The 22843-nt window shown below is 45.7% G+C and overlaps 2 protein-coding genes across 4 annotated transcripts in view; one reads left to right on the top strand and one right to left on the bottom strand.

Moving 5' to 3' along the window:
- Srgap1 (SLIT-ROBO Rho GTPase activating protein 1) overlaps positions 1-22843 on the top strand; it is a 273061-nt gene that overhangs the window by 30177 nt on the left and 220041 nt on the right. The gene's annotated exons all lie outside the window — the stretch shown is intronic.
- LOC142838884 (ribose-phosphate pyrophosphokinase 1-like) lies at positions 10083-11894 on the bottom strand. Of its 2 annotated transcripts, XM_075954571.1 has the most exons (2): positions 11457-11620; positions 10083-11046 (listed from the first exon to the last, which is right to left on the bottom strand). In XM_075954571.1, exons 1-2 carry the CDS (start codon positions 11472-11474, stop codon positions 10672-10674), a joined length of 393 nt encoding a protein of 130 aa, XP_075810686.1. In that variant the 5' UTR covers positions 11475-11620; the 3' UTR covers positions 10083-10671. The 2 variants fall into 2 exon arrangements, with proteins under 2 accessions (XP_075810686.1, XP_075810685.1); XM_075954570.1 differs by having other exon boundaries at positions 10083-11894.

Here is a 22843-nt window from a genome sequence, read left to right as displayed (position 1 = left end):
GGTGATGATAAGCCTTGGTTCAGACCATGGAACCTGCTTTGAGACAACGGGGGTCCCCCTGCCTATTTGAAGGATCCCAGATTTCCTTTTAAGGTGTCCAGGCCTTCATCCTTACGGCCCATCATGCCCCCTGCTTCAGAATTTGCAGGTAACGTCCCAGGAAACTCCATGTGTTCTGATAGATTTCTGTTATTTCATCTCCCAGAGATCTTGGACTACAACTATTGAGGTTTTTTCATTGAGGCTTGTTCACTGTGAAAGCTTTTACGGTCCTCTGTCAGGTGAACAGAGGGTCCTCTTTAGATGTGTTACTTACAGAGTTGGTGCCCCCTCCAATTCAGATGGAGAGACGCACACCAAACTGTGTAGCTTCGGTTGGCTGCCTCCTTTCTCCTCTGGTCTGGTCACGAGCACAGTGTCCTTTCCATTTCCCTGTGATCTCTTCTCTAAGCAGTGGCCAGGCCTTCGGGTTTTCACCCATACTCCTTCAGATCTGTGGATATGCTGAGGCATTTTCTGTTGCCCTTAACACTGTTTAGTTTTGTAGCCTTATCTACTTATGTCTTTATGATGGATTGAGTTTCTGCCTAGGGAATTAGCGGTTGGTTGTAGTATTAGACCCCGAGACATCACAATCTGAAGCCTTGCTTTTTTTTTTTCATTCCCAAATTGATTCATTATAAATCATGACGGACCAGATCACAGCTGGTTATATCCAAAGCATCTTGCAGCGTGGAGTTTCATATTCTCCCATGGCAGGATAAAACTAGACAAAAGGTTGGCATTCTACTGGAACCTATTTCTTGGGTAGAATGGTGTTTTGTTATTGCCAATAGAAAAGAAATAGCCTGGAAGTGCCGGAGTTGGTAATATCAGCTCTCCCCGGACACACCACCCAGCTTCCTGTCGTGTTCTTGATGCCAAGACTTGAGCTCCTATAGTTAAGAAATTCTGTCGCAGAACCGTAACATCTCACACGGCCCACAGTGCAGCTCATGGCCAGATCGTATCCTCATGTCCCTGTTGTCTTTACTGCAGTGACCACCAGGCAGCCATTATGGATGCGAATGGGGGAGGTCACGGAGGCTATGCCTGGTGACGAAAGAGAACACAGCCTATGTTGAAATAAGAGCGGTTGGGCTGCGTCCCCGCACCCGGCCGCCTGCACGGCTAGCTTTACCCAAAATAATTACACGGAGACTGTATTCTTTTAAACACCGCTTGGCCCATTATATCTAGCCTTTTCTCGGCTAACTCTCGCACCTGCACTAGCCCATTTCTTTTAATCTGTGTAGTCCACGAGCTGGCTTACCAAAAATGATCTTAACCTGCGTCTGTCTGGAGTGGGAGAACCATGGCGACTCCTTGACTCAGCTTCTTTCTCCCAGCATTCCGTTCTGTTTACTCCGCCTACCTAAGGGTTGGCCTATCAAATGGGTCTAGGCAGTTTATTTATTAATAAGAAATCACTCCCACATCAAGCCTACTTACAAACTCTTCTCCCCGTTTTTAGACTTTTGTTTTCTATGGTCCTCGAGCCCACCCCCATTCTCCTCCATCCATTGGGAAAACTTTCCCCTCGGTGCACACACAGGGAGGAGGTGTGACAATATCATTCCTGTGCTCATGGTGGCACCCCAGTGCCCAGGCCAGAGCCAGGCACAGAGTGGGTGGCCAGGGGCCCCCACCCATGTTCCTGTAAAAAGGGAACATGTCACAGACAAAGCCACATTTGTGGTCGTGAAGACTCACCCATTACACCCTGCTGCCTCATCAGACAGTCCAGCAGCAAAGCTTTGAACTCCTTCCAGGATTCTTCTGGGAGCAGTTGTGGCCTGGGCTCTGATCCCTGCCCCACCCCTCTCTACGCCAGTAGATGGGGAAGTGGTGTATCTCGTGTGAATTCTCTGGTCTAGGCCATAAGTCACGGGAGCAGCTGCTGCCGTCGCTGGGAACCGTGATGCCCTTCAAGTCTGGAAAGATTCACTGTGGTAGAAATGATGCAATGTCATAGCGCAGAGCTTAGGTGTGGGCAGAACACAGTGGCCTTGGAGGGTTAAAAAGAATCTAATTGTCCTTGAGTGGACAGGGTGGCAGAGAACACAACTGACCACCAAGCTGGATCTTCCCCATAGGATAATATTTAGTACTTGACGAGTCTGTGTTGAAGCAGATAGCCGCGTCCAATCCTCGCATCTAACCTGTGCCTGGCACATAGGCACGGAGGATGTACTTGCTGGATAAGGACTTGTAGTAAACCAAGGTCATAAGAATGCCCACTTGTCACTGAGTCTTCTGCATCGTCTTTATTTGCTCTTCCTTGTCTCGACAGCCCTTCCTAATTGGTTTGCAGGATCTGTTCCGTTCATTCCTTTTCCAAATGGCTTCAGACTCAGATGTGTACTTCTCAGGGGGCTTTGCTGGCACGCTCCAACATCCGCTTCCGGGGGGGGGGGCACAGGTGCTCTCAAGTAGCCAGAGCTATGGGGGACCATGAAGAGAGGGAAGGGACTGGTGTGTCAGGAGCCCCGCTGACGCTTGGTTGACAGAGTGAGAGCCGGGGCCAGGGGAGTGTGGGTTGGCGGGAGGTTACAGGTGAGCCGAGCACACAGTAGGAGGTTTCCCTGTACGGTGTGTTTTCCCTCACGCTTGCTGCAGGACCTAATAGCAGAAGTTTGAATTTGAGTTCCATAGTAGGAAAAAAAAAAGTCCATGTTAATTTAAAGGACTGTGGTTTTGTTGGTTGTGGGAAGCCAGGGTAGCGGCTGAACGTTGACACTGGAGCTATTTAAAGGATGCAAGGTTGACATCTGTGTGGCTGAGCCAAGGGTGTAGCTTCTGTTTCCTTGCCCCCACCAGCAGCCAGCTGCAGCTACGACAAGGGGGCAGGAGAGCAGACCCAACCCGAGTGGCACCGCCTGCCCTTCACCAGGGCGACACAGGTGCCATCCTTTGAGGCTTTCTGCGGGGTCCCCTGCTGGGGGGGGGGGCTACATAGAGCTGTTACATTTTGAGGTGAGTGTCCCCAGCTTTTGGTGCTCCTCACAAACCACTCCCATAGAACTTGGTTTCCACTTCTTGTCCCCAGCCCTGTCTCAGGAATTACAGTGAAGCCTCCTTAAAAGCCATTTCTAGAGGGAGCTCTGTGCTCTGCTAGGATGGGGCAGAACCTCTGCTGAAGGCCATGAGGCAGAAAACCACTGCTGTCTTTTCATTTGATGGAAGCTCTTCCTCCGCGGGGGAACCAGGCCTCAGCCTCTGGTTCTTTCAGGCTCTCACGGACAAGGTTTCAGCTCGTTTATCCACGCTCTGGCATCTCTCACAGGCATCCTGACTGCCAAAACCTGTGCGCTTCACTTCCCCGTTGGCCCTGCTGCCCTGAAAGCAATGGCCGATGCTCTCTCTGCTGCTCCCCTGTGCCGTTCGCGCGTGGCTCCAGTGAGCGCAGTCTCCTGTCTCGTTCCTCTCTCCTGCCTTCTCCAAGCCTCGTGGTCACCATGCCTCTCTCCCCTTTCTCATGAAGCTTTCCTGTGACCCCCCCATCAAAGCCGATCCTCTTTCTATTTGACTCTTTCTGTCCCTTTCTCTCTCCTTCATTACATAGCTGTTTATGGCGGGTGGGATTACCATACCTCTTTGGACCCTTGGTACATGGTCAGTGTCTTTTAGAATTTCTGTACAGGGAATGTGCGTTGAACTGATTAATATTACTGATAAATTTTTAAAGTTTGGAGCATATTAATATATTCAGGAAAAGAAATATTGGCAGGAGAGGCAACTCTGTGCCCCACCTTGAAAACTGTCGGCCAGGGCCATGGCAGTAGTAGGAAGAAGTTCATTCCAGAGATTCTGGTAGACACTTTCCCCAAATTCAATCATGTCACTTAAAAAAGAATGTTACTATGAAAGTAATACACATGTGTAATTATTTTTGTACCAGTTCATGCGTGTCTTCATGTGTGTGACCTGTGTGTGGAGGTCAGAGGTCAGCCTGTGGTGCTGTTCATCAAGTACTGTCCAATTTTTATTTTTTTGATTTTATTTTTTCTAATTTCTTGAGTCAAGCTCGTTCACTGGCCTAGAACTTGCAATGTAGGCAGTTGGCCAGGGAGCGCTTCACGCTTGTCCCCTCAGCATGGAAACTGTCGTGCCTCCATGAATGTTTTTATTTTTGTTTGTTTTTAAATAATTATTCTACTTGAGAATTTCATATATGTATATAATGCATTTTAATGAAATCCATTCCCCCATTTCCTCACCTCCAGCTCCTCCTCTAGGCCCCTTACCTCTATTATTTCCCAGTTTCATGCATCTTTTTTTCCTTTTAGGTTTGTTTTTTGTTGTCTGTGTCCCACCCCGTTCCCCCCCCCCCCCGTCCCCCCCCCCAGTCAGGGTTTCTCTGTGGTGACTTTGGAGCCTGTCCTGGAACTAGCTCTGTAGAGCAGGCTGGCCTCAAACTCTGCTGGCCTGCTACTAGGTTTCATGTGTTTTTTTTTTTTGTTGTTGTTGTTGTTTTAAAGTCCACCGAATCTTCTTGGTGCTTCCCATATGTGCGTGTCTGTAGGGCCATCTATTGGAGCATAGGTAGCCTCCAAGGGACCACAAATCTGAAGAAAGTGACTTTTTTCCTCCCAGAAACCTCCAGTGACTGGTAAATCTTCAGCCAGCTAGTGTATGACATCACGAGCCCCTGCCATTGTTTGATCTGGTGCACACGTGCGCGTCACAGCTACTGTGAGTTCACGTGAGCAACCACCCTGCTGTGTCTGGAAACCGCTCCTCTGCCTCCTCTGTCCTAGTCATCCACTTCCGGACCTCTCACGATCCATCTAACCGTTCTAACCCCGCTGCCCTTCCAATCTTTCACAAGGATCCCTGCGCCTTGGGATATCCATGTTAGGGCTACACGTTTGGCTTCTTGATGTGGGTTCTGAGGACTGAACCTGGGTTTTCATGCTTGTAAGACAATTTGTCACCCATAGCATCTCCCCAGCATAATCTCATATAAGTAACTATATAATGAGAAAACACCCTTTTCCTCTCTCCCTACCTCAAGTCATGAACTAGAATGCCAACCATTTTTCTTAAATGTTTTTAATCATTCTGCTGGTTGTTACATCTCTGAATTCTACAGTTTGATCTTTAACAGGGCTAGTGAAAACCAGCCACTGAAAATGGAGAATCTGGGTTGAGCGTAGGCAGGGTAGGGATAAGGGTAAGAAGTAGGGGTTTCAATATGATCAAAGTGCATTGTATAAAATTCTGAAGGAATTAATGAAAGTGTTATATTAAAATGAGAGTCACCTATGCAGCTGCTTTTTTTTAAACCAATTTCATTATAAAAATTATTTAAAAAGTATTCTAGACCAATTTCTTTAAGCTAGCGTATTGTTTTTCTTATTTATGGCTGTGACTGCAGGGCTGGGGGTTGAACCCAGAGCTTTGCACATGGAAGGCAAATTCTTTACCAGAGCCAACACCCAGCCCGCCATGCCCCCGCCACGCCCCCGCTCCTCATATTCTTTGCCTCTTATGAGTACACTGTATGGGAAATTTATCACACTAGATTTACAAAACCACAACAAACTCTTCATGGAACTCTATAAACCTACAGCTTGCTCTCTCTGAGGGTGGACTTAGAAAGCAATCGTGCCCTATCCTGGGCCAGCATTCCAGGAAATGGGGTTGAGGAGGGACGTGCTTTTAAAAAGGGGGACACAATCTACGTGCTTCGGTTCCGGGAGGAAAATGGCTGCCAGTGGTAGAAAATTTAAGTTGGGAGGTTGAGAATTTAACGCATTTAATTAAAAGTACTATGCTAAAAGAAATTGCAGCAATTATATATTATTAAGGTAAGTGGTGGCGAGGCTTTGAAGTTGTTTGCCGTGTCCCATTATTTTCCTTGATTGCATGCCAAAATCTGAGGTGGAGCTGGGCTGTCAGTTATGCAGCGGGTATTTTAAAGAGCAATACAGCAAGCCCTGGCATAAAATTAGAATCTTTGGCTTCTTGGCTACCCACCTAAACTATCACCAGATGAATCCAATCACTCGCCATGAATGATATTTTCTGAATATGCTGTTTTCTATGCCCTCACCCCAAGTAGACGCTGCTTAGCTTATTAAAAAGTGAGTGCTATATATTCAGCTTAAAAAACAGGGTATCATTTTGAGCTTGAATGGGGCTTCTGTTTCAAGCTGAAGTAAATGAATAAGGAAATTGGAGATGTGAGAAATAGTCCTGTGTGTGTTATCATCAGCAGCCCAGGCTTGATCATAGGTGGCTTAGAACATTAGAAGGGTGATAGATGGCAGGGGCCATTTCTGGCTAAGACAGTGCAGAAATGTACTTTTACTAGTGTCCCTGTAGGTGACAAGGGCTTCAGTGGAAAGAACAGCCTTCTGGGTAAGAGTTCCCGTTTCTGCGCTTTCTCGGTGCCAGTCATCAGGTTGCGAAGGTTTCCCAGGTGCCTGTGACACAGCTGACAGCTAGGATTTGACGGATGGAAATGGCTGGCAACCAACAGCTAGCAGGTCTCATTCCACAGAGGAGAAGCCTAATACTAGAAAAGCCAAGAGGATTGCATGCAAGTCATCGTACTGGCTCTTTTTTATGTCAACTTGACACTGAGGACAGTGGTCAGAGAGGAAGGAGCCTCAACTGAGAAAATGCTTCCATAACATCAGGCATTGGGCTAGCCTATAGGACATTTTTAGTGATTGATTTGGAGGGTCTCAGCCCATTGTGGGGTCCCCTCTGAGCTGGTGGTCCTGGGTTCTATAAGAAAACAGGCTGAGCAAACCATGGAAGGAACAATCCTCCATGGCCTCTGCATCAGCTCCTGCCTTTGGGTTCCTGCCCTGACTGAGCTCCTGTCCTGACTTCCTTTGATGATGAACCGTGATGTGTAAGCCAAATAAATGTTTTCCTCCCCAGGTTGCTTTGGTCATAGTGCTTCATCACAGTGACAGTAACCCAACTAGGAGAGTCGCCACTAGGTGACTTTAGCCCTAGCCCTGCATATCCGTCTGCAGCATTTTGCTGTTATTAGATCAGGGTATATCTGTGCATTTTAATAGCTATTCTTTCTTAGGACTTTGTTTGCAGATACATCTGACATTGTTGTGGGGTCTTTTACACATTGGGAAGCAGCCGTTTGTTCACTGAAGTAGATTATTTATTGAGTACTTGTGTTCCAGACTTTTTCTCTTTTTTTAAAAAGATATTCTTGGGATAAGGTGACTTTAAAAATTCAGTGTTCAGACAAAGACTAGAGCCTTTCTTTGGCTCTTTGTAAACAGTTTCTTATTCCATAGGGAAGTTATCATGCCTTCAGAGAAAATAGATTTCATGATGTACAGAAAGTGTGATTGAATGGGACAGAGAACTTTGGGCCTTGTGCTATCCAGAGTAGGAGCAGTTAGCTAAATTTGACTATTCAGGTTAGGATGTCTACCTCGACTGTTTCTCAATATACTTTTTTTTTGTTTTCTTTTGTTTTTGCAGAGAAAGTGGGCTATGGAGGGGAAAGGGGGAAGGGGAGAAGGGAGAAGAGCAGAGTGGGGGGCAGAGAGAGAAAAAGAGAAACAGAGAGATAGAGAGGGAGAGGAAGGGGAGAAGTGGGGAGAAGGGAGAGAGGCAGAAGCTGCCTCTTCAGAAGAGAGATGGAAAGGGTCTCCATATTATTCTTTTAAGATGAATTTTCTCACTGAACCTGCAACTTGCCAGCTCATCTAGACAGGCTGGTCAGCAATGTAGCTGCCTCTGCCTCCCAGCACTGGGAATATAGGCACGCACTGCTATACAGGATTTTTACATGGGTTCTAGGGATCAGGAACTCAGGGCCTCACACTTGCATAGCCATTTCTGCAAGCTGGTCCAGGTTTGTTTTGTCAGACCTAGGTCTCTGAGTACTGTAATGGTCAAGACTGCCCTTCATCACCCACTCAGATGTCACCTCTGTGAGCATGTCTCACCCATAAATGAGGGAAGGAGGAAGTGGAGCATGTGACCCTGAGTTGCTATGGGATCAAGTGACCTATTAGCCTTGAATATGGTCGAGTTCCTGGAACACAGTAAGTGCTCAGTTAATCACTCTGGTCAAATAATGGACTAATAATTCAATGATGGTTCAAATAATACCCACACATAGTGCCTACCTATAGTATACCACAGAACATCCTAGTTGACTTATCAGCTGAGAGGAGAAAGCCCAGGTCATGGATTTTTGAGCATCAGAAGAGAAGGTATGGATAGCGTCAGAAAGCGTGAGTTCTCCTAGAGATGGGCCTTCTCACGTGGCTACCCTTGATAACTCACAGGGACAGGACTGTGTTTGATTTTCCAGTCCTGGACCCAAAGTCTCCAGAGAAGCAGTCAGGAAATGTTCACACATAAAGCCGACTGTGGATGTGAGATTGCCATGTGGGAAGGACTTCATCAGACTCCAAAGGACCTATGTCTATTGCTGTGCCTAAGCTAGTTAAACTGTCCCGATCGAGTGTTTGTAAGCCCAGATGTTTACGTGAAATCTCCAAATGCCCGGTGTTGGCTGAGTTTTTGTTTAAAGCTCTGCGTATGGCAAGCAGAATGTGTCTGTGGCTAAGTTTATCTACGTGTAAACCACTGTTGGGTGGTTTCTTGTTTAAAGCAGTATGTCCCAGGAGCCTTCTAAAAGTGCCAACTCTCTTGTTAGTTTGTAGTTGCTTCATTGGGGTTGTCCCTAGTCAAATAAACCCGAGGAGCCATAGTTGTATGATCCAACTAATTAAGAAAATACTTCTTTATCCATTTGATTCTTAAATCATTACTTGATCAGAGAATGCTGTGTCCAACAGCATAGCCCAGAAGATATTCCTGGGCGCACATTTCCTGAGTGTTTGTGTTCTGGACTCTAGGCTGATCTCTTGAACCTACTTCCCTCATACGTGGGATCTTAGGGTTGAGAGAGATGGCTCAGTGGGTAAGAGCACTGCTTTTTCTTACAGAGAACCTGGGATTCGCTCTCGGCACCCACATGGCAACTCACAACTGTCTGTAGCTCCATTTTCAGGGCACCCCGTGCCATCTTCTGAGCTCTGTTAGCACTGCATGCATCTGGCACACATGCATACACGCAGGCAAACCATGCACACACACATAAAAATAAAAAAATATTTTAGAAGTGGGATCTTAATGTTGGGAAGGAAACCATAACGTTAAGTTATTGATAATCCTTTTTCAATGTAAGTGACACTCTTGAATTTTTCGTTTTGACAACACTAAATTTTCTGCATTCATTCATTTTTGAGACAGTTTCTGGCACGTTTGGGAAAGACTGAGACCCTGGCTATATTGACCAACCTGTCATTAACCTCTCAGGCTCCTGAATGCTTGGTTTGAGGTCTTGTGCCATCATGTCCAGATTTTGATTTTCTGTTTCAAAATGTAAGATCTCAGTACCCCGAAGCTTCTCTCTAGAACACATGTACTATTTGGTGTTGCTTTCTGTAGCCATAGACACCGAGCCAGTTACTTTCCTTTGGGAATCAGGCAGCTGTGGGTCTTAGTATAAGCCTCTGCTGCCAGATCTAGGGTGATAACTATAGGGGAAGCTTCAGAACTGTAGCCATGGTCCGCAGAGCACCGCTCGGACATCCCGCTTTTGCTCTGTGTCTCTTCTCCAGTGGTAACAGCTTGGTTACACAGAGAACAAAGGGATATTTTTACCTTATCAATGAAATCTCTGCATGGTCTGGGACGGGAAAGGCAAACTTTCTTTTTTTTTTTTTGCATACATGTCTGTTAAGACATTTTATTAAGTTCTCAACAAGAGACTGTAACACCAAATTGTTTAGCAGAAACCTGTTCAATTGAGAGACCAAATGGATCCAAGAAAGATGAAAATTAAATACTTAATCAAAAGGCACTAAGACACCACCTCAGAGCTACCGCCACAGTGGTAATAGGCTAGGGAAGACTATACTACAGCAAGTTATCTAAAAGTTAGCAGCTACATAGCAAGAAGCAAGTCTATCTTACACAAGATTATGGTACAAGTACAATGATCGCTGAGTCCAAGATATTTTTGGCTAGGAAAAAGGTCAAGATGGCTGAAGGTAAAGCCAAAAGGAAAGGAACCGGTGTAGAGAATTCAAGCTATAAACAGATGGCCGTGGATCAGGCTTCTTCCTCCCAAAGGTTAATTACTGCATTGAGCTACCTGCCCCTGCCTAACAGGGTGCTCAACTACTGGAACTATGTTTAAGGATGCTCGGGGCTCTTGCTATAGTTTAGCACAAACCTCTGAAAATGTATCACATTATGGGCTGACTTTGTTGCTATGAAGAAAAACCCCAAAGCATTCCCGAGCAATGGAGTATGAGCTCTGTCAATTATGTCCTATGGGCCTTGTGGGATAGTCTCAATGGTCTATACCTCTTTCAGCAGCTGACCTCTAGTTAAAGCTGCAAGGCTCACAAACAAGCAAGTCAGGAAGAAACCACACAAGCAGGACATCCTAGCAGTTAATCACAATCTGTCCTTTTCCAATTTAGGCTAAATTCTAATGCATCTAGTGTGGGATGTAAACATCTACACTGGAGCAAGCTGGGCCTTCTGCTGAAATCAAATACCACGAAACATGAGGGAATGGGTTTGGTTTATTTTCAAAAAGCTTCACAAGTTATTCTGTTATAAAGGAACATGGCTGAACAGGTAGGAGACAGACTCGCCATTGTGGGTTCTTCTGATGGCTTCTGCAAGGATCATGGAGATGTCAACCACCTGAATTTTGGAGCAGTGTTTCATCTTATCCTCCTGAGGTATGGTATTGGTGACGACCACTGCTTCAAAGCATGCGTTGTTGATGCGGGAAATGGCTGGGCCAGAAAGGATTCCATGCGTCAGGATAGCATAAACTCTGGTAGCTCCAGCCGAGAGAAGTTTGTCAGCGGCATGACAGATTGTACCACAAGTGTCAGCCATGTCATCCACAAGGATAGCCACCCGATCCTTCACGTCTCCTACCAGCACCATGCGGTCCACTTCATTGGCCTTCTTCCGTTCCTTGTGAATCAAGGCAAAATCCACATTCAATCGGTCTGCAATGGAGGTCACTCTCTTGGCTCCACCAGCATCAGGTGAGACAATAGTACAGTTTCTCCACTCAGAAATATTCTCCCTTATCCACTCTAAGACAGCTGGCTCTGCATATAAATTGTCCACTGGGATATCAAAAAAGCCCTGAATTTGAGATGCATGAAGATCCATGGTGATAATATGATCCGCTCCTGCGACAGATAGCATATTTGCAACAAGCTTAGCTGAGATGGGAGCCCGGCTCTTATCCTTTTTATCTTGGCGGGCGTAAGGGAAACAGGGCATGACGGCAGTAACCCGGCTGGCTGAAGCAATCTTGCAAGCATTAATCATGATCAAAAGTTCCATTAGATTGTCATTTATCTCACCACACCCACTCTGAACGATGTAGACATCCTCTCCACGTACGCTTTCTCCAATTTCCACACAGGTCTCCTGGTTGCTGAATTTCTTAGTCACCACCTTGCCGAGCTCCAGGCCCAGGCGGTCAGCAATTTTCTGGGATAAGTCCCGGTGGGAGCTCCCGCTGAAGATTTTGATATTCGGCATTTTGGGCAACTACACGGACGCGCTCTTTGCTCAGTGGTTACTGCCGCTGCGGAGACGGGATACGAAGTCAGCCGGTAGCCTGAACACCTACCGCACCGCGTTCCTACTCCGCCATCTTTGGCAAACTTTCTTGAAAGGAATTCGCGGGCCTTCTGTTTACACAGGGACATGCGCATGCGCTCAGGAATTGTTCCGGTGGCAACCTCAGTTTCCCTCGCCGGCCGTTTCCGGTATGGTTTCCCACCGTTGCAGCGGTTGCAGTAGTGACGGCTCACCACTTCGTACAGTGTTTCTGCAGCGATCCCGTTGCATTGCTCAGTCCGAGGACAGTTAACACATCTGGGGATTTCCGTTTGGTTAGCATTTGGATTTGGGGGAGGAAAATCCATTTGTTTTGTTTTTTCTTTTTTTCAAAGATACTTTAAGATATTCATGTAGAAATCAGAGAAAGAGACAGTTCAGAAGACCCAGTCACTTGGAGCTGAGGTCTCCAACATCCAGGAAATGAAAGGCTTGAGTGTGTCGGGGGCGGTGGCTGACACACTCAGCCCAGCTGCTTCAGTGTGATAAGAATGCAGAGCTCAATTTATGCCAATCTTGTGTCCGGCCAACCAAAGCTTACTCCCCAAAGTTGATGGGGGAGCGGGGTGGGGGGGTGGGGAGAACTTCCTGCGACGCACAGCTAATGTTGGTCTTTCCCAGGGCGCAAAAGCAAACCTGTGTGTGGTGTGTGTGACGCATGCTCGCCAGGGGACTACGGCAGGATTTCCTGTGCTAGGAGGGGAAGCCGGTGGGAAGCCTTTTCATTCATTCAGAAACATAGAGGCCAGTCTGACAGAGCTTGGCTTCTTAGCTACGGAATCTAATACGATATGGGTTGCATATTACAGTCAGCCCAAGGTGTCTCATTTCGAAGGCGCTAGGTTAGGTATCCTGTGCCTAGTCATTAAAAACAAATCTTTTTGTTAGGTTTATATATTTAATGAGTCAGTGTTTTAGCCGCTTATATGGGTATGTGCCATGCGTGAGCTGGGCTTGGTGCCAGGAAAGGTCAGACGAGGGTATTGGATGCCCTCAAACAGTTGTGAATGGTTGTGAGCCACCCACGTGGGCACTGGGAACCGAATTCTGGCTCTCTGCAAGGTGCCCTTATCCCCGGAGCCATCTGCCCAGCCCCCGTGCCCACTCTCAAGGAATAATGTAGTTGCTTTAAATGAGAGTGTTCTCTTGGGCACTGAACATTTCCCCTTCTGATAATTTTAAATTGTAATTCTGACAGACGAATGGACACTTTATTGGACATTTCAGTCTCTGCTCTAACAATGGAGACATTTCTTCAAAAATTCTGGGCTCTGAGCCGTGATGTGGAGAGTGTCGGGAGGTTTTGGTCACGTGGTGATGCAGAAGCAAAGGAGTTACCAGAGCCATGATGGAGCTGCTGTCTGGGTCACGCGAGAAAACTGTGAACTAAGTCCCACAGTGGAAGTCATAAAATGTTAAATATATTATATTTTAGATTAGTTCATTCATCTATATATATATAATATGTTCGTCTCTTTGCTGTTGTTTTTGTTTTGAACTTTTTAAACACTTAACAGGCCTCTGTATTTTATTTTAAACAGAAATAACTTTGAATCCACACACTTTTGGACAAAAGGATTGCACAGGAAGGCTTTCTCAATTTCTTTGCTTTACAGTGAGCCAATGTAGAGGTTATTAGAAGACATTTACAGTGTTTCATTTCCTTCCTTCCTCCATCAAAAAAAAAAAAACCCAAACAAACCTGATGACGTGTAGCTGCTGAATCCTCTGTTGACATTACCCATGGCTTTTATTAATATCTGTACTCTAGGTGCTTGTGACAGACTCAGTAAGGGACCGTGAAGTGACTTACATAATACATTTCAATATCTTTGTTCTGGTACTTCCAACTTTAGAAAAAGGCCTTAATAAATGTGAGTCATGGAACCCAGTGCAGAAACAGTGTCATTGACAAAAGGCTTCCGGAGTCCCCATGCAGCTCCCAACTCCCAGCAGGAGGCAGACAGGTGAGAAATAAAACCCTGTGGTAGACGGTGGTCTAAAGACTCGAACCAAGGATGCAAGGATGCCCCCGTGTCTGCAGGGCCTCGTCTTCCTTTCTGGTAACAGTAAAAGATGAGCTGTTTTGCAAACGAAGCGGCACCTCGTCTTTCCACCTTTTTAAATTTAAATTAAAATTCAATTACAAAGAAGCCATTATTTATAATTCTGCAGTCATACCTGAAAAGTTGTCATGCATAGTTAATAAAAAGAGGCTCTAGAGGAGGATCTAGTGGAGAATCTAGTGGTAGAGGCGACCAACACCATTCACTGGTGTTTGTAGACCTGACTCCCAGCCACGCCTTCTCTTAAAAGTAGAGACGATTGTGCGTGATCCGCTGATGTGGGCTGTGGCTATGGGACTGTCCTGTCATTTATTTGACAGACAACTTTAAAATGCTGTTACTAGTTAGTGTCCTAGAGAGAGCTGCAGGATGAGGACAGTCGCCACAGTTGCTCTTCGGAAGAAGCACAGTTCCTTCCTTATAGGTTCCTTTTTTTGTTTGTTTGTTTTAATGACAATTAATTTATTGATGGATTGAAGAATACAATTTTAATGGGGCAATAAGGCACAACTGTGGATGATCTGAGAAGTACTTCAGAGGCTTCTTATAGGTTCCTTTTGCTCCGTACTGAGAGATACGGAGTCCTAGATAACCCTATTAGTGGGGGAAACTCTTAGAAGAACAAAGAGCCACTCTAGGTGGGCCCTGTGCTTTCCTGTGCAGGCTTTTCTTCCCCAAACTGTCAACTCCCTTTGCCGAGCTCTGTGGTCTGGTCTCACGGTGCCCCTCAGTGTACTCTCCTGCCTGGTCTTTTCTACAGTTTATTTGCTGTGTGTCCTTCCCTGTGTGGATAGTATGTGTGCCTGAAGGCTGTGCAAGTTCTCACTGTCCGCACACGGTCACCTCTTTCTGCTTGCTCCTGCTCACACCGGACTCTCGGCCTGCACCAGGCAGGCTTGGCCTCCCTCCGTTCAGCGCTTACCCCATGCTGCTTGCACAGTGGCCTTGCTTCAGCTTTGTTAAGAGCTGTACAGCTTGGATGCCCAACTGCCCAGGGGAAGAAAGCTGGACTCTGGCATTAAGTGAGTGTCAAGAAAGAACCTGATGTAAAATTTATAAAGGATCATAAAGAAATCTACCCCACATGAGGAACGATCGCGCTTAGAGGCAGTGGAAGTATTCTGACTTGGGACTTGGCAGGGGTTGATTTGAACATTCTCTGCCATGCAGGAAGTCACTTAAAGCTATCTTCTCTAAGGAAATAAAACATGAAGGCTGTAGCCATAGCTCAGGGGTTAAAAGCACATCCCGCTCTTGCAGAGGGCCTGAGTTCAGTTCCCAGCACCTTGGCTCATAACCTTGTAACTGACTGAAGCTCCAGCCTCCACTGGCACTGGCACTCAAGTGTACATACTGCCTTATAGTAATTAAAAATAAATTAAAAAAATATTAAATCATGGATTGGTAGCTCCCTGGAATTAGCTTGCACTTCTACCTCTACTGACCTTTATAGGTTTTGAAAAGTCAAGAAATATCCCAAAACATCAGAAGTCTTCTTCGGATGAAATGACCATCCCCAGCCCCCAGTGGACTCCAGGGGACAGGAAATAAATGAGCTCATTTTAAAGAGCCATGGAAGAGGCAGATAACACCAGCAACATACTGAATGTTTACTATGTTCCGGGCACTGTTCCAAGAGCAGGGTTAACCCTTGAAGAACCTGTCTGGGATCCCTCCTCTAGATATGAGAAAGCCAAAGCCCAGAGGTGACGCAACTTGCCCTGAGCTGGGCAACGTTCGGTTCCAGCTTTGGGGAAGCTGGCCACCTACACCCGAGTTCGCTGCTCTTTGCTGTGTCTTCAGAGGCATCAAAGGCACTTGTTCAAGAACAATTCATCCCTAAAATGATGAACCGGATTTGACCGTAAAGAAAGCAAAACAGACCCAAGGTTTCTTTTTGTTTGCTCAGTTTGCATTTAACTTGACCCCCAACTTTGAAACAAGCCCACAGCTGCAGGAAGACGCTGCAACAAATCTAACCACTGGAAGTGAGTTTGCGTGTTTACGAAGACTCAGAGCTGCTTACTGTCTCTGTCACGTTTGCTCATTTCCTAGGGATGTAGCGGCCCCATCCTTCCTAAACCGCACCAGGTTCGCTGAACTATGTCTGGACTTCTCCTTCAATCACTTTGGTGTGCCAGTCTTGATCTCCCAGTCAAGACAGCATGGCCTTTTATGTCTCATGGCGGTATAAATGGCATTTAGGACAATCACCTCTGTGTTACTTGTTTTCAGAGACTGGTTCTCACACAGCTCAGGATGACCTTGAACTCCTGATCTTCCAGATTCCACTACGTCCAGCTGCCAGAGCAAAACTTATTTGTTTTTCCTTGCAACGTAGGGTTTTAGTAAGTACTGTGTGCCTGAAGGGATCTTAAGGTGAGGTCATGAATAAACAAATGTCTGTGGGGAGAGCCGCACCTGCAAAAGAGGAGAAAGAATAATATATGAATCCCTGTGCACTTAAATCGAGGTTTAGCAACAGATTTTAAAATTATGAACTATACATGGTATGTATGTTTGTGTAATTGGCCTTAATAATAAAAATCAGAGTCAGATATTAGGGGTGAAAGTTGAAAGATCAGAGAAGCAGAGTAGCCAGCCACTAGTTCTTACCTCTACAAAATCCTCATCCTCAGAAGCAAGGCGGTAAGACCCTGTCTCTCTAAACCCCCAGACTGAGTGTCTTGAGCTCCTGTCTCCTGCCTTACATTCCTCTCTTCATCCAGCCAAATATTCCTTCCTGTTTCCACCTTCCTATTGCTGAGATTAAAGGCGTGTGACTCCCAAGTACTGGGATTAAAGGTGTAAACCACCACCTGGCTCTGTTTCTCTTTTAGACTGGATCAGTTTCAAGTAGCCCAGCTCACATGTATATGTTTGTGTATTTGTGCATATGTCTGTCTGTGTATGTGCATATACATGTGTATGTGTATATGCTCGTGAATGCAGCTGTATATTTGTGTGTGCACACACGTGTGCACATATATGAGGAATGACAGTGTAAAAGTAGAGCCCGTGTTGGAACCACCTGGCTGACAACACAGAGTGCTTTCAACACATCAGATGCCCCGGGACTCTTTCCTGCCCCTCCTGCCAGAGATAACTCCGGCTCTGAATTTTGTAATTACTCACTGTGTGGGAGATAATGCCCCAACATCCCCGTGCCTTGTTCCTGTTGTGCTACACCTCCCCCGTCATTGCTGCAGCTGGAAACATCACAGACCACACTTCCCAGCTTCCCTGGGCTGTTGTAAATGATCTGGTAACTCAAGTTTGACCACTGTGGTATGAATAGAAATAAGACGTGCAGCTCTCTTCCTGTGTCCCTGGGTTAGCTGGGCCCCTCCCTCTTCCCTTCCTATTGGTTGACAGGGTGTGCCTTCCATCCTTTTAGACCAACCGGGCAAACTGTGCTGGAGATGTCCTTGACCATGTGACCTTTTGTCTGAGTGGGTGACAGTCACTGGATTATGCAATTTGAAAAAGAATGTGCTTGACAAAGTAACATGGTCAAGTCCTCAAAATCTGAAAGGCATTATGGCATAGATGGACATCTTTCTCATACCCTGGCTTCTCACTACCTCCCCCTAAAGCAGCAGTTTTCAACCCGTGGATTGAGATGCTTAAGACCAATGGAGAAAACAGATTTATTTCCATTACAATTCATAACAGTAGCAAAATTACAGTTATGAAGTAGCAACGGAATTAATTTTATGGTTGGAGGTCACCGCAACATGAGGAACTATATTAAAGGGTGGCGGGGTTAGGGAGGTTGGGAGCCACTGCTAAAGCAAATAGTACTGTCATTTCCTTCAAAATCCATCGGGGACATTTCTGCAACAATGCATATTTTAATACAATTAGGTTTTAGAAATTATAGAATACCTATAGTGCCTAAATAGAAATAGATGTAGACCCTGCTTTGAGCTATGCTCCTACGTATTAATGGCAATTATGATGTTGTTTGTACCTTACTATGGGGCTGCCAAAAAGACTTCTGAATCTATTTTATATGCGAGTACAAAATAAATCGTCACATCTTTAGTCAAAGTCAGCTTTGGTCACAGAAGGGGATAGCGTCCACACGTGATCAGGTTATCTGATGATTAAGATCTCAATCTCTGTCTTGATCTCTCCCACCCCGATTCCAAGATAAGGCATTGTGTAGCCCAGGTGGCCTCAACTTTGCTATGTAGCTGAGGATGGCTTTAATCTCTGACCTCTGTTTCTCCAGGGTTGGGGTTACAGGTTTGCGCCACCATGCCCAGATAATACAGAGCTGAGGCTTGTATCCAAGGCTTCGTGCACACTAGACAAGAACTCTATTGTTCTCATCCCCAGCCCCATCCTAGGTTCTTTAACAAATTACCTGATGAGCACTGAGCAGAAAATACACCAGTGCAGAGGTCATACAGTCCGCCTCTCTAGCGGGAAACAAGGGGCTAGCATCAGTTGAAAAAGCCTGGGCTGTGTACCGGAGTTTATGCATTTTACAGTAGGGAGCAACGCTTGACTCAAAGCCTCGACATACACAGTTCTACACCAGCGTGTTTAAGTTGGGTTCTTACGTCACAGAGCGATGACGTCAGCACATCTGGAATGGGGAGAGCATGGCTCCATAGGCAGTCCTGTGAACAGACATGAGAATTAGCAGCAGGCAGGAACAACGTGGGAAGACCTTAAGCCACAGCAGCGTGGGGCTGCTAGCTGAGGCTCAGGCCCTTTGGCATTTCTCAGCAGGCCCCCAGGGTTATGTTGGAGCTGCGGCAGTGAAACGCAGTAACTAATGTTTGCGGAGATGAGCCTGAACCATCCGGGCAGTGCCCTGTCTCTGAGATTAAACTTAAACAGACCCAGGGAGGAATGATAGCTTGCAGCCCGTGAGCATCCAGAAGGAACAGCGAGGGACACAGATGGTTTCAGCTCTGTCAAAAGCCAACAGCCTCTACACCCAGAAAAGGAAAAAACAAAACAAAACAATGAAAATCAGCAAAGCTGGACATTTCATCCGGAAATACATGCCTGTGGTCTCCTGTGATTGGCTCCCTTCTCTCGCTTTATGTTTCCGGCCCTCTCCGTGTTGTATGTGTGTCTGCTTCGTTCCTTTGTACGACTGAATGATCGTCCACTGTATACAGATGCCGCGTTTTTATTATCTGACTTTTTATTTAGCCTTCCACGTGGGTGTGTGGTGGCATCCCCCCAGTGGTCAGTTCTGTTAGGCATCTTTTTTTATCATTTTATGTCCTCATTGGCCATCTCTGTAGCTTACATGGAAGAATTTCAACTACACTTTTTTTTTTTGCCCATTTTAAGCCAATCTTCTCTTTCTTATTTTTGAATTGTAAGAGTTCTTTAGAAAGTCTAGGTATGGATTCTTTGCTAACTATGCAATTTTCAGATATTTTCTCCCATTCTGTGGGCTATATTTTTCACTTCCTTAATGACATCCTGTTTGAATTCTGATGAAGTCTGCGCTGTCTGGTTTCATGTCAGCTTGACACAAGCAGAGAGGAGGGAGCCTTGAGTGAGAAAATGCCTCTATAAGATCAGCTTGTGGGCAAACCTGTAGGACATTTTCTTAATTAGTGATTGGTGTGGGAGGGCCCAGGCCCATTGTAGGTGGTCCTGGGTTCCATAAGAAAGCAGCCTAAAGAAGTCAACGAGGAGCAAGCCAGTAAGCAGCACTCTCTGTGGCCTCTGCATCAGCTCCTGCCTCTAGGTCCCTGCCCTGTCTGAGTTCCTGTCCTGACTTCCGTTGATGATGGATGGCCTCGTAGAAGTCTAAGCAAAATAAACCCTTTCCTCCCTAGCTTGCTTTTTGGTCATGGTGTTCATCACAGCGATACTAAGCCTAAGACAAAGTCTAACGCCCCTGTTTTGGCTTTGGCTGTGTGTTTTTGATTTTGTACCCAATAAACTATAGCCTAACCCAAAGCTGTTCACTTCCATGCATTCTCCCAGTTCTAAGGTTTTCAGCCCTTGAAGTTTCTAGCCCTGTTAGTATTAAGTTCTCTTAAGTCATGGAGTATATGTTCAAGCTTTGTTTTGCTTGTTATGCAATACTTGTTGAAAATAATCCTTTGTTTCATTGAATTGTTTTGAGACAGTGTGGAAAATCAATTCACCACGAATGTCAGAATGTTAGCTGTGTTATCAATTCTGTTTCATTGATGCATGTTAACATATTTGTTTACCCCTGTGTCATGCCCACTCTGCCTCGATGCCTCTGTCTCTGCAGTAAAGTCTGAAATACAGTCTTCTGACATTCTGTTCAAGAATTTTTCTTTTGTAATCCCAGCACTCAGGAGGCTGAGGCAGGAATCAGATCTCAAAGTCAGCCTAGGCTATGTATAAGTTCAAGGCTATTTTGGGTTACACAGCATGACTTTGTCTCAAAAAAAAAAATCAAGGGCCATGGATATAGCTAAGCACCCTGTTCTTGCTTAGTTGTCTACAAGGCTCTCAGTTCCACTCCCAGCACCACAAGGAAAGAAAATATTTTCTAGTAGGTTGTGTTTCCATATGAATTTTTGGATCCACTTGTCACTTGTCAAAAAGCTACTATTCTGATACAAATTGCATTGGCTCTGTATTTCACTTTGGAGACCATGGGCATGGTTTTAGCCGTGTTGTGTGACCTAAGATACTGTGATTGTTAGTTTTTGTTGTTGTTTTATTGTTGCTCAACTTGGCACAAGTGAGAGTCATCTGGGAAGAGGAAACCTCAGTTGAGAAACACCTCCATCAGATTGGCCTGTAGGGCCTGTAGGCCAGTCTGTGGGGCATTTTCTTGATCAATGACTAATGTGTGAGGGCCCAGTGCACTGCTGCCACCTCTGGGCAGGGGGTCCTGGGTTGCTTATAAACAAACTAAGGAAGCCATGGAAAGAAGCCACTAAGCAGCTTCCCTCCGTGGCCTCTGTTTCAGGTCCAGCTACAAGGTTCCTGTCTTGAGCTACTGCCCTTCATGAGGCCTGGGAGCTGATGAAGTAAACCCTTCTCAGCTTGCTTTTGGCTGCGGAGTTTATACCGGCAACAGAAAGCAAACGAGGACTAGTAATGCTTCCATTTTGACTCACCTGCCCGTTTTCAACCATGGCTTTAGGCTGTTGTCCAGGGCGGTTCTTCTCCAGATGCTGCTCCTGGATTTTATGTTCTGTCTCAGAATATCATGCATGGGATTATCTTCCTAATTTCATTCTGAGGATTGCCTATCACCATTAGCAGACCGGGACTCGAATCCATTCTCATCGTCTGATCTTGCATTCTGTCACACCGATGTCAATATTTCATTTCTCTTTCTGGACTATATATACACCATTGTAATAAGAGACTTAGTGGAACCCCAAAGTATTTATATATCTGTGTGTTCATGACATCAACAAAAAATAATTAAAGTACTGAGAAACATAAAAGCATCTCACAGCTGGAGCTTTAGGAGCAGGATCTTTCTGTTTCTGGGATATACACATGCCTACCTCTGCATCCTACTTGGCTGGCTCCTCCCTCTCTTCCTGCATCCTTTCTCATCCACTCTGACATCTTTTCACTCTCTGAAACTCCATCGGGCATTTAATAGCCATTCGATTTCTCCTCCCTGACTGTCCTTTGTGCCTATCTTCCTTATAGTAACTACATTATATACTAGAATGGACTGAATGTCTTTGAAGTCCTGGGTGTGACGTTCAAGGCATTTTGTCAAAATATTAGGTCAGAACTAACCATTAGAGGGTTAATTCCTGTAAGGACAATCCTGTGTCTTTCTCGTTTCTACAGGGAATCAGGCGTGATTACCAATCAATCAACAGATGCTTCATAAAGACTCAGTGAAATGGTTATGAAACTTCCAGGGGTTAAACCCCAACTTCAACCTGACTACTTGAGGTTCACAATTTTGGCAAGATTATTTCTGCTTTGCGCATTCTTCATTATTGGATGTGTTAGCTGGAAAATGATTTCCCCAGTCTCTGGCAGCCTAATTGGTTTGACTAAATATGGTATGCCTTCTGTCCTGGGTCTGTTCCTCCCGCATGGCACTGAAGCCTTAACTAATTATTCTTTATCAATAAAAAATTAGGAGTCAGATATGCGGGCAAGAACCTGAAAGATCAGAGAAGCAGGGTAACAGCCACCAGCGATTCCCTACCTCTTCAGTTCCTTCGGTGAGATCCCCTCGCAGCCCGGCCTTACTACTTCCTGTCTCCTATCTGTCTACAGTCCTCCAAACCTCTATGGTTAATTTTGGTCAGTTAGTGGCTAGCTCCACCCCTCTGACTCCTAGCAAGCTTTATTTGTCAGAACACAATCAAAATACCACACAACACGGCAGTGACGTAGAAGCTCCTGTGGTATTTACTTTAGCTGACCGGGTCTTCATGAGTAGTCAGTATAAGTGGCAGTCAAGAGGAACACTGTAGCCGTTCCCTGTCTAGTCTCTCCTCCCCGTCTTAATTTTGCTAGCATCTCTTGCTTGCTGTGTCTGTCTCCAGGAAGAGCAACACTGGGTGTTGTGAACACCGATAATATGATGTGTTGTAGTTAGTGAGGACATTTTTACCATCCTGTTTTATTGTATCTGTAAGACATGGGAACAAATTAAAATGAAGCTGGAAAGTGTTATGTCCAGATGATGGGGGCCCCCAAATACCAACATGGAGACCAAATCCTGTGTGTCAAAGCAAAGAGCCTTTATTCAAGATGGAACTTCGACTCTCTGTGCGTCCAGCACACTGGTATAATCAGACAGCCTCAGTGGGGTGGGGATTTTATACTAGCAGAGGTTGGGATGAGGGATTTCTAAGGTTCAAGACCCCTGATTGATTAGATGACGTTTATGTACCTGTGTCTTGGTGAAAGGGTATGGGTGTGTGCTGAGCTAAGGGACTTCAGGTGATCCTATCTGCTGTGTTCCTATCTGCTGTGGTTGGAATGTTAGGAATTTCGTTTGGAACACTAGGTCCTTTCCCCTGGGCTGGTTCATTCCTGGGTGGTGCCTGGGTCGTCGCAGTTTGTGGTCTTTCCTGGAATCAGGTATTGCCTTAGGGTAGTCTGAAACTCAGGCC

The sequence above is a fragment of the Microtus pennsylvanicus genome, chromosome 20, assembly GCF_037038515.1.
Source record: "Microtus pennsylvanicus isolate mMicPen1 chromosome 20, mMicPen1.hap1, whole genome shotgun sequence".
Taxonomy (NCBI): domain Eukaryota; kingdom Metazoa; phylum Chordata; class Mammalia; order Rodentia; family Cricetidae; genus Microtus; species Microtus pennsylvanicus.
The sequence above is the reverse complement of the archived record's forward strand: the minus strand, read 5'-3'. Positions and strand labels throughout refer to the sequence as shown.